At 41.6% G+C, this 12,418-nt stretch overlaps 1 protein-coding gene across 1 annotated transcript in view; it reads right to left on the bottom strand.

Annotated features, from left to right (window-relative positions):
* Positions 1–12,418, bottom strand: part of LOC117389335 (anosmin-1) — a 46,518-nt gene that overhangs the window by 13,927 nt on the left and 20,173 nt on the right. Inside the window, exons 3-7 of the mRNA XM_033986991.2 lie at positions 7,865–7,927; positions 7,408–7,630; positions 2,355–2,539; positions 1,920–2,049; positions 657–663 (exon numbers count right to left, since the gene is read on the bottom strand). Of these exons, the coding sequence (XP_033842882.1) occupies positions 657–663; positions 1,920–2,049; positions 2,355–2,539; positions 7,408–7,630; positions 7,865–7,927 (608 nt within the window). The remainder of the gene's footprint in view (positions 1–656; positions 664–1,919; positions 2,050–2,354; positions 2,540–7,407; positions 7,631–7,864; positions 7,928–12,418) is intronic.

Below are 12,418 nucleotides of genomic sequence, written 5' to 3'. Positions count from 1 at the left end.
GTGTGTGTGTGTGTGTGTGGGGTGGGTGTGTGTGTGTATGTATATGTGTATATGTGTATATATATATATATATATTATATATATATATATATATATATATATATATATATATATATATATATATATATATATATATATATATATATATATATATATTTACACACTCTTTACTCTTTTGGCATGTTTAAGAGTCTGTCCAGTCCAGACAACAATTAAAAAGTAATAAAATAATCAATGATTATTTTAGTTAATTAGTCACAAGTATTCCGAGTAATGTCCTTATGAGAGGAGCAAAAATATTAATGCAGTCTTCTTAAGGCTAAGTATAGATTTGTGCCTGTTAACTCATCACCAGCACCATATCCTAACTAACTGAAACACATTCAATCCACGACCGCACTATTGGACACATCACTTCCTCATACCACCATGCAAGATAAATAACCAGTCGGCCTTCACAAATTGCCCTAACAAAGTATAGTGTGCAAAATTGCAATCAGGTGCTATAGCCAGGCTGTATAAATAATGATGGTCGGCAGAATGACTTGGGAGTCCATCAAATATGTGACAGCTCTCATCAGTCTATCAGCGCTGTGCCCTGATTGGCCTGATTGGAGATCACTTTCCATCCCCACAGCAGCAGAATCCTCTTTCACCTGGTATCTGGCCCTGTCAGACAGACAGCCAACGCTCTGGAGACTGGAGAGCGGAGGAGGATTGACAGCACAGGTCAACAAGCAGACCATACCACTAAATATGAAAACTCATCTTTAGAAGTCTATGGTTTATTATAGGCCATGTGTTTTTAAGATTAGCTTATTTTTAACCTCTTGAAACTGTCTTTGAAATGAATTATGGTAATGTAGGAATAATAAATTATGATGGTCTCAAATGTTATATTGGTCTTATTCAAAAGGTCAGAGTAATTGAGAATCTGTACAAAAACAAATACATTTCAAGTATGTATTATTTTACATACCATGATAATAATAAAATAATAATAATATAAAATGTTGAGGTAAATTTGTGAACAGAATAGGTCTTTCGACATATCTCCTGAGATTAGTGTATAGAATGTACACACCTCTCTTTCAATAATACAGCTTAAACTAAACGCATGTGCTGAGATGCACTTGTTTGCTGAAGACACAACTGTTTTTAAGACTCCCATAGCAACCCTGAAACTCAAAGTTCCTTTTAGGCAAGCTTTGACGTATTAACACAGACTCACCTAATAAATACACAATATTATATTCATAAACTTCAGAGAAAGTGCCATAAGCTTTGAACACGAGCCATACAGAGTCCAGCATACCCATTGCACTGTCAGTCACTTCAGTGACTGACTAAGGCTGACTAAGACTTCTGCTGTCAATGGAGCTCACTCACTAATCTCTTTGAAAGATCTGAAGTGTGTCTCAGTTACATCACTCCCTCTGGATACAAGACAACACTTGCATTTGGAACTCAAAATGTTCTGACAAATTTAGACATATTACATTTTATGTGACTGTAAAAACAGGGCAAATGCTGTCCTTTGAAGGAATAAATGAAGATCTGGTTTCAGCACTGAGATGGAGTGTCTGGTCTCATTAGAGAAGGGAACAAGACATTGATGTGGATTTCCTTCATTCTGTTCACAGTTCAAAAGTGTGTAAACCAGGGATAAGAGGCATGCAATGACTTCTTCAAAAAGTGTAAATCTTATGATCATTTTACAAGGAAATGTAACTTATTTAAGGGCTGCTAATGGTACATTCGTGTGCCATTTTATAGTCTAGATCAAAATGTACAAGCCTTATTGTAGCATTTGTGTCTTTTCTGCAGATGCCACCTGTTTGAACCAAATGCTGTGCTGAGTGTCAAACAGGAAGCGAGCATGAGGGCAGGGCCACACACAGGCGGGTGCTTGTACAGACCTCTGGAGGACCGGAAGTGTTTGCTGGGCGCAGTGAAGCCGCGAGTCCCGTGGACGTTGACAGCAGCCACTCTGAACTGGTACCATCTGCTGGCTCTGATGTCGGCCAGTTGGATGCGCTCCTCTGCAGTCTGAGGGACAGATGGAGAGCAAACTCAGGGTCAGGGGTCATGTAGGGTCATGGCTCTATGTGAGTCCTCTAACACATCAGTTTTGTGTGTGTTTCTCTTTGCTAAATGCTCAGACACTGACAGTGAGGAATGTGCGGGCGTGTGCACGCTTCTGTCAGTGCAGTGCAGCACTTTCACAGCTGTAGACTGTGCATGCTGGGACAAGTCGAGCTCAGAGGTTACAGTAATTAAACTACTTTTAGCACAATAAGATACCAAACAGTTTGTGCCCTCAGTCTGTGAGTACTGATTTTGCAGGTCCTTACCTGTGCCACGGTCTCCCACTCTGTGGCATCGTCTTCGCTGGGGTGGATGCCATAGTTCCAGCGGCGCTGCACCACGTACAGGACGGGCTCTACAGAGATGTTGAACTTGGAGGACCAGCGAATCTCCAGCTGGCCCGATGGCTGCTCCAAAAACACCAGCTCCTTCCTGGGCTTCAGGGGAACTCCTAAAGGTGCATGGACACAGATGTGGAAAACTCTCAGCGAACAGTGACAAGTGGTTTCCCCAAAGCAGTGGCTGTCAGCAGCAGAATAAATAATCAGACATGACCTCACAGCCTTCGCCTTGATACATGCGACTGTGGGTCACTTTTCTCTATGACAGATGTGATGTTTCCTGGCCACGAGACATGTTTTAGTAGCAGTGCGTCTTAGTAACAATGTAGATAGTTAAGATTCTGTTCTGAGGGATGGTTTATGGAGCCTTTTTTTCTCTCTATTGACCACGGCACTGTTTGTAGAATTAATTTGCACCATTGCACATTACCATTGAAGCTTTTATTCAATGTGGCCATGTGAAATAAATCAGTGTTATTAAGCACAGTCCTGGGCCCAGTGCTTGGCCCAGTCACTCTCCCTCATGTGAATTTATGATTGCGGTGACATAGCGCGTTGTTGATTGAGCGTTGGGCATGGTGATAATGAGATGGAGATTGGAAAAGCAAGTTTGAAAATACAGGAGAAGGCTGAATACATCCTCGACTTGTCTATAAATCAGTTGGCACTTCAGAGTATTATGCTGGACCTGCGTCGCAGTGACAGAGCGGACCACCACAACAACACATTCATAAACAGCACCACTCAAGGCTATAGCGGCTCGACGGTAAACAACATAATCAAGTTGTGTTTCGTATGCATACTGTTTGATCTAGCTATTCATTCGTTATAGGCTGCATGTAAAATGATTGATGTCTATAAAAAAAATGCTAAAGATAGAGGAGGGTCCTTGGAGCTGGTGCTTGGGTTTGCCATGCACATTTGAGATCTGTGCAGAGAAACAGCTGGGGGTCATTGTAACGTGGTTTCGCAGCGGCGTATGCAAACAAACGTGTCACATTTCTTGCATATGATGAAGAGCCAGCGCGCCACAGCATTCCTTTCTCTCCCCTCTGTCTGTGAGCTCATCTGCCCACAAACGCACCCGGCACACTGTGCTTCCATATGAGCTGCAGAGGGGGAGGACAACAAACACCGCGTCTCTCTGCACGCGCTCTCCAAAGATAACTTTCAGGCCAGATTTGATCCAAGTCTGATTTTTTGCAATGGCCACCACATGCTTTGCTCCTCCAACCATGATGTAACTACTGCTGAAGCCCGAAAAAAAAGTATAGCAGAGGATTCATGTCGCAATAATGCCAACAATTACGCTGCAGAAATATAATTTGCGATCCTCACGCACATACTGTCATAGTGATTGCTCTAATTACAGGCCTACAGGAAAACAGTACAAATACGGCTTGTAGGGACAAGGGGACTTACTGTAAACGCAGCATGCCTGCTGAACTGATTAACCAAATAACTTGTTCTGACAGTGTGAATATTACCCACACAAATTATGTTTAATTCTGACATCCACATTTTTCACCCACCCCCATTTCTCCTCCTATACCTTTCGCCCGTAGCGTAGTAGAAAGAAGAAAAAATATTGAACCACATGTGGCTCTGCATCTTCTAAGGAATGTGGAAAATTAGACTTGAGGGAGAATACATTCTGAAAAAATGACAATAGTAGAATGTAATAAAGGCTAAATACCCATGCATCAGGCAGCTCAGTGATGTAAAAGAAGCCGCGCTGTACATCAAACACCCAGCAGGGGGTCTAATAACAGATGAAGTTTTCCCCTTTAATTCCTCTCTGCCATCAGCCGGGGACATTGCCCTCAACACAGGCACATCTGACAGTGATCTGGATGGGGGAAACGCTCCATTTCGCCAGGCTTGTGTTTGCTAATGGCTTCCAGCATCATGGATCATCATAGAAGAGAGTACAAACACACACTAGCTAGCGCACACATAGAAACAATTACGCTCTTCAGACCATGAGCAACTAATTAGACCTTTAACACTGAGGAGCGGGGCGGGAATTCCATCCAGACTTTCACTAAAATGCTCTGCGTAAATCAGAGGCTGGTGTCGACCCGTCATGAGCCCGGCGTTTGAACTTAAGTCCATTTGAACACGTGCTGATTCGAAGGTCTTGCAGCGAGGTGAGTGTTTCTCATTGACACGGTGGTTGTATTGAAATATTCAAGGTTATGCTTTGCTTTCATCTTCGCCAATTAACGTGCTGTTCACCTTTTTAGAGCCGAGCATACCGTGACATCCCCAGAGACGATCCCAAATCAAGTATAAGTGTTAGCATTTGTGGTGATAGAAGCAAAGACACATGTGTTTGCCTGATAAATACAGTATGTACAGTTACTTCAAATGTAGTTCGGAGCTCCAGTGTATGAGTGTTGTGGTTACAGGCCTGATTTGAGCTAATTCTACACTGCTTTCACTTTAGCATCTCCCCAGCTTTGTTATGGCTTGGGGCTGCCGACAATAGCTTGCTGAAATGTGTGTATAATGTACTTCCAGTTTTGTAGTTCAGAGGCTCGCGCTTCTCCTTTGGCTTATTGCAGAGCTGAGAGAGTACAGCAGGTCGCCCAGGGCATTGCCATTAAACTGTTTTACTGCATTGGAGACTCTTCGCTCTGCATCTGTGTCTATGAATCCCTGAAGCTTATCCAGCAGAATGCAGGATTCCAATTAACACAAAGGCAAAGTGAGGACTGTGTGGGCTGAGGCTCAACACAAAGAGGCATGAATGATTTATGACGCTGAAAAAGCTGTCAAATTCAGCTCTGATCATGATGTGTGATTTATGTCACTGGCTTTTGTAATTAATGTTTGTCATGAAGCAATTATTCACCATCACTTTTGTTTAAGATAATTATGTAAACAGCAACAGTATATGGGATTACACATTCCACATGTAAGTCATTAGGGCTGTGCATTGGCAGGAATCTGGCAATATGATACATATCACTAGACATTGTACATGGCATGGCACTGTTTTTTTCAATATTATTAAATACCTTACTTTTGTGTATAATGTGTGTGTAATGTACTTTTACACAGAATAGTATATAAGCATATGTAACCATAAGTTTACATACACTATATAAAAAAGACACATATGCTTTTTTTTCTCACTGTCTGATGTGAAATCAGACTAAAGTTTTCCTGTTTTAGGTCAATTAGGATTACCAAAATCATTGCTATTGCCTGTATAATGAGAGAAGGATTTTTTTAGACAATTTTTTATTACTTTCTTCAAAGTCAGAAGTCTACATACATTTCATTAGTATTTGGTACCATTGTCTTTATTAAACTGTATGACTTGGGTTGTGGATATTCTTCCACAAGGTTCTCACAATAGTTGGCAGGAATTTTGCCCCATTTCTCCTGACAGAACTGGTGCAACTGAGCCAAATTTGTAGGTTGTCTTGCTCGCACATGCCTTTTCAGGTGTGCAAATACATTTTCAATAGGACTGAGATCAGGGCTTTGTGATGGCCACCCCAAAACATTGACTTTGTTATCCTTAAGCCACTTTGTAACCAGTTTGGCAGTATGCTTCAGGTCATTGTCCATTTGGAAGACCCATTTCCACTCTTCGCAGCTTTAACTTCCTGGCTGATGTCTTGAGATGTAGCTTCAGTATTTCCAAATAATATTCTTTAATGCCACACGTGTTCATGGGATGGTGCAAGCTTCTCTCTTTTCCCTCCAAATGTAACGATGCTCAATATGTAATAATAATAAATAATATTTTAGTCTAGTCAGACCACAGGACATGTCCCTGTCCCTGAGTGTATTTGCAAACTGTAATCTGTCTTTTTCATGTTTCTTTTGGAGTAATGACTTCTTCTTGGCAGAGTGTCCTTTCAGCCCATGTCGGTACAGTACTCGTTTCACCGTGTTTAATGGCACACACAGCTTCAGCAGCATCTTTACAAGGTCTTTTGCTTTTGTTCTTGGGTTGATATGTACACGTCGGACCAAAGCACGTTCATCTCTGGGACACAGAACCCATCTCCTTCCTGAGCAGTGTGATGGCTAGACTTTCCCATGGTGTTTATACTTGCGTATAATTGTTTGAACACATGAACGTGGCACCTTCAGGCATCTGGAAAGTGCTTGTGCAAGTCCACAATTTTCTTCCTGATATCTTGGCTGATTTCTTTTGATTTTCCCATGATGTTACACAAAGAAGCAGTGTGTTTTTGGAGTTCCTTCAAACTCTAATTAACTCAGATGTTGTCAATAAACCTATCAGGAGCTTCCAACGACATCATCTGGGTTTTCCCAAAGTTTAAATGCATAGTAATCTTGTAAACCTCTGACACTGAAGAAAGTAATGAAAACTTCTCTCATTATTCTGGCATTTAGCAAATACAAGTAATTTTGGTAATCCTAATTGACCCAAAATAGGAAAAGTTTAGTCTGATTTCATGTCAGAGAAAAAAAGTGTATGTGTCTTTTTATATAGTATATGTAAACTTCTGGTTTCAATTGTATGCAATTTGTTTTTGCTATTTATATAATAACACAAGTTGTATGCATGTTGCATATGTGTATGTTGTACTTATCAAAACTTATTTTAAATTCAATGAAAAAAATTACAATTAGTTTCCTTCCAACATGCATAGATTTGAGGATGAATTTAGCCTAGGTCTTATACTGGAGCGGGCATAAAATGAGTGGCTTGTGTCTTGTGACTCCTTGTCCCCCATCCAGAATAAAATTAAGTATTTATTTAATTATTTATTTATTTATTTATTTAAAAAGGGGACAATGCACATTAATAAACATTACAAAAAAAAAAATAATGTAAATGCGCCCGAGTTAGCTGACTAGAGCTAATTTTCATCGGTTGTCCCCAGGCCAGATATCAAGGCAAAAGTAATAAGTTGCCTTAACATTTTGAGATGTGGAGTCAGATGACTATAGTACAAAATTCCCAAATTTCCCCAGACTTATATATTACCTTTGTAGAGGTTCTTGGGGACCTGGCAGGTGTGCCCACATCCGTTGGAGCAGCACTTCTTCACAGTGGAGCACTCTGCATCCTGGTCGCAGCTCTCCACACAGGCTGCTGCGAATCCACTGGCCTTCTCTGGAGCGGGACAGTCGCCTTGTTTCACCCCCTCCACAGACTTCAGGAACTCACAGCTCGTCAGACACTCATAGTGCTTCTTGGGAAACAGAGGCTGAGGGTGGAGAAGTGGGAAAATATATGTCAGATTGCCTTAATGTCCAAGCTGTCGTCGCCGCAGTGAGCTAACAGGGATTGTGTTGTTTACATTTGGGCTCATGACTCGCTCCTTTGCTGACTACATTAAACAGTGTCATTCCCACTTTCCCCCTTCAGAAAAGTTTCCTTTTATTGAATTTTCCCACTGAGTATGAAGAGGCCGAGTGGAGTGTTTGTGCTAGTGACATACCTCGCATAAATCTTGGCACTGGTTTTCCTTCAGGTCCCAGGATTCCTTGCAGGGCTCCAGGCACTGTGAAAAGGAGAAGGGTGTCAATTCTTCAAAGAGTGAGTCACTTCAAAGCGGCACTGCGTTGGAGATAGGCCTTATTTCTGAGGCTGTAGCGCTGGCAGCCTGACAAGACACTGCAGCCACTTCTCTGGAACATATACCTATACATGCCTGACATTTCTTCAAAGAGCATTAACACCATTTTACACGAGCAGACACAAAAGACCTGTCAATGTAAAGACACACCTCTCACCTGCCTTTGTGCGTCTACAAGATAGATTGTTCATGTCAAAGTGACTCTAAGGGCCTAGAAGGGCCATTGTGTAAAGACTTGAGATATTTGTCAAATATTGTACATTCTTTCATACATCAAAGACTTGCAATTTGTAAAGGGAATGTAAACATTTGAATAATCTATATAATAATAATATAAATGTTTTCATAGTTGCTTTAAAGTTAAATTGATATGTATTTGTAACTAAAATATTCCTTCTCATCCTTACAAGATATACATGACATGTAGGTATTTAGTACCTCTTGTACTTCAGATAAATCCCAGAGTTCCTTTGAACCCAGCTGACCCAGTCACTTGGGTCCAGCAGGGTTATACTTTGCACAGCACACTGCACCTTCAACACTTTGTTTCTATTATTTAATGTTTTACCATTGTGGTTCTTGACCGCATGTTCATTTGCACAGCTGTACTAGACTCATTCGGCTAACACTTCACCCTGCCAGTGTTCTTGTTTAAATCTGATACAACTTGGCGTTGGCATGAAAGCCCTTTCACCAGGCTGCAAAGACAGGCCCTAGAACAGAACAGTTAGCCTAATGTGATGGGATTCCCTCTTTTACACATGGAATATGTTTATTCATTACTGCAGAGTGAGAACAGCTCAGTGCCTTTGGAGAAAGAAGTGAAACTTTACTATACTTATCTATTGAAACCTCTTTTAGCCATAAATAGAACTGAGCCTCCATGAATCAAATTCAATAAAAGTTAATGTAATATAACACCAAAGAGTGTGTATGACCAATAGAATCACTGTGCCTGAGGACACCACTGAGAGTGAGCGCAGAGAGGCCGCTGGTGTGAAAGAGCAGCAGAGCAGGAGCTGCCAGGCTGCTTCTGTGCAGCCGCCCAAACCACAGCCACAGAGACCTGCCAAAGTCACTCATTCAGCTCCACTTCATGTAGCCTCCTGCACCACTGCAGCAGACAGACACAGCACAGACTTCATCTCCCACATGCCTCTGTGAGACACTGCAATATGTGAGGTAGAGATGGAGAGAAGGGGGGGTCTGGGGGGATGACAGGGAAGCTCTGTCTGTGGTCAACCTTTCACCAGAGAAACAAAATATATAACTCAAGTGCACTCTGCTTTTTCAGATCATCTTCAGCTAGAGCAGGAAGCTGCTACCTGCTCTAGTTCAGCTCTATCATAAGTTGGCTCCTGGCATTTGTTTTATTGTATAGACTTGAAGGTAAATGAACCCACTCTTCTTGCAGAAAATCTGAGCCCCAATTAAAAGTCATAAAATTGCAGAAATGTTAGGCAATCAGCTCTCCTTCTGAGGCCATTTCTGGAGCTGAACTCAAAGTTGATGTAAGAAATTCTCCAAGTCATGCGGCCTGACTTGTATTTATGGCTGTTTAATTGGCTCATTAGCTGCCTCTGTCATTATTATGCTATTGCCAGTGAAAAGTTTATTTGCGTTTTATGGAGTGCAGTGGACGGGCGCATGATGAAACATAAACCCAAAGCTTCTGGAGGAGCGAGCCACAATCAGGCCCACGCACAGGGCTGCAGCTGCCAGCTCTCCAGGACCTTTACTTATTCTGTTCAATGGACAGTTGTTTGAGCGAGTGTTAAAAGCCCAGTTGTCTTCATCATGGCCTGGGAGGAGGTCTTTCAAATGACCTCACACATCATGAGAACAGAGATATCTCAGTTGTGATTTATTATACAACACGGGGGGAATAGTGGACACCCTGCCGCTCACAGGCAAAGTTATGACAGGCCAAAGCTCCAAGACTAACGGCTTTGCGGTTTCCCCCAGCGCTGATCAGGTGCAACCACGACTTCTAACATGACATATGCACACATTTGCCGTCCAAGTGATCCCTCTGCGTCATGAAACCTTTTGCCCATTTTATCACCATTTGCTCTGAATAATATGTTGACCCTATATCATTAATTCAGCACTCGATTACGTCCTGGGAGAGTTATGCCCATAGCGCAGCAGCAGTTGGTAATCTATAGCCACACACACACAATATCAGCAGAGATGGAAAGGTCGTGTTGCATGTCCCAAAAATGGTAACGTCCCACCAGTGGAGAGGCACATGTTAAAGCTCCCCAAATCCCTCCAACAAATCACTGAACATACAACTGTAAGCCCCCGGATCAGGCTCATTTTGCTCATTGAAGGATTGTGTGTGTGCGATGTCTGAATGCATTCCTTTGGCTTTTCTTGAGAATGAATTGCCCGGGACACAATCAGCGGGAAGAGACAGGAGGTTGGGTTGAGATGCCAGAGCTTGCGTATCAAGTGAGTTAAATCAACATAACACATTGGGGTCACTGCGACGCATCGGATTAATAGATGTTTTTGGTGATTTTTGGGGTTGACAGGGCTTGTTGTCACTTTTTGGGCACCACATTAGGCGTTGATGTCAAATGGTTTTAGGTTGTCAGTGAAAATAGCATCAAAGAGGCAGAAATATTTCTGAGTGGCTAAGCTTACACAGGACGTCCAGTATTGTGAAATGAGGGATAGGTAGTAACAGAAAGTATTTGCCTTGATTGGAAAAGCAGACAGGAAAGGAGGTGCTTTGTGCTTCAAAAGGTACAACTGAAAAAAGTGAAAAAGTAAAAATAAAATATTCATCTGATAACTATATTTTAGTTAATTATGTTAAAATTATATTCACCATTTACATGTTGAATTTGGAATTATCTGAGTGTCTTGGAAGAGGTCAGATTTCCTCAGCAAAACATTCAGTTAGTTCCTATCCCATGTCATGATTATTAAGAAAAGAAAATATTTAGGCAGCAACTACAAAGTCTATTTCAGTCTAGTGCATTAGTCACATTAGTCCGACACACAAACACAAAAAAAACTCTGATCTGATCAGATTTTTTTGTCTTCTCCATGGGGATAATTGTTTGTGTGTGTCTTTGCCTAAATTCTTTAACAGCAGAGGCATTAGTGTTGTAACATTGAGTTCTCCCTGCAGGTGTGCTCATACTGCCAATCTGTCAGCGTTGCACCGGGACACGCCCCCCACCTGTCAGTTCAGGAGGCGAGAGGTGGGCCGACAAGTGAAGCCTTGCCAAAGCAAATAGGATAGCTGTACATAATTACAGCATCAATCAATGCTACGATTTTTATTTACACAACTTTGGTGCTCAATCTTAATAGACAATGCTGCCAAAAACATCAAATTGGCGCAGGTGTCCGTATGTCAATTTTCATCTTTTTTATTTTATTTATTTTTATTTTACAATTCCATGACTCACTTTAGTAAACCAGTTCTAAAAGAAATTGCTAACATTGTTTTAAAGTTATATTGCTAAAGGCGGTTCAAGTGTTTTTGAACAGGTATGTAAACTTCAGAGTTTTAAAGGCTTGTAATTAGTGTTAGCATGTTTTTTGTCGTATAATCTGTTAGCACCCCACTTCCTGAGAAAATAGCCGATGCAACTTTACAGACAAGAATAATTGGGGTAGACACAGTGCATCCGCTGCTTTCAGGAACCACTCTTTGTCCCTAGTGAATCTTGCTCACAGCTAAGAGCACTGCGTCTCAATAGCAGACGGAATGCATGTAATTATCCCATGCAATGTTAACATATTTCTGGACAAATTTCCAACAAGGATGGTTTGGCTCAGAGTTGTAAACAAGAAGACGCGGCTGTTTCTATAGACTTTGGCATTTGATTTCGGTCTTTGTCCTCTTATCTTACTACCCAGTAGTGACACATTGTGCATGGTTAAGTAGGAACAGCCATGGCGCTCTTTCACTCCCCATTTCACGCTGTAATAAAACGCAGCAGTTGTTACTCCGGGGGGACCCTGAAAGGCTTTCTGTGGGGCCACTGAGAGAGCCGACCTGAATGGGAGCCAGTGCTACAGCCCATCTTCACTTTGTCATGGCTTGGGACGCCCAAACGGGTAACAGCGGGGGTGAGAGAGGGGACTGAGTTTGTTTGGGTGGGTATTTATCACATTGTGGGGACTAATATCTGTATACACTCCAGTCAAGGGGACCGACTCACTTATGGAGACAAAAATCAGGTCTGCATGGTGTAAATCCTTTTATTGTTAGATTATTAGATCAACAACATGATTTAAAGTTCAGATATAGTTTAATAGGTTATGGTTGGAGTTTAGGTTAGATTTTCTCCAGCTGTAACCATGCATCGTCATCAAAAACATATCTGGTGTTTTGTTAAGTATCATTTGGTCAAGGATTAGTAATAGAACTCAATCTCCCTCTCCAGAGCT

The sequence above is a fragment of the Periophthalmus magnuspinnatus genome, chromosome 21 (assembly GCF_009829125.3).
Source record: "Periophthalmus magnuspinnatus isolate fPerMag1 chromosome 21, fPerMag1.2.pri, whole genome shotgun sequence".
NCBI lineage: Eukaryota > Metazoa > Chordata > Actinopteri > Gobiiformes > Gobiidae > Periophthalmus > Periophthalmus magnuspinnatus.
The sequence above is the reverse complement of the archived record's forward strand: the minus strand, read 5'-3'. Positions and strand labels throughout refer to the sequence as shown.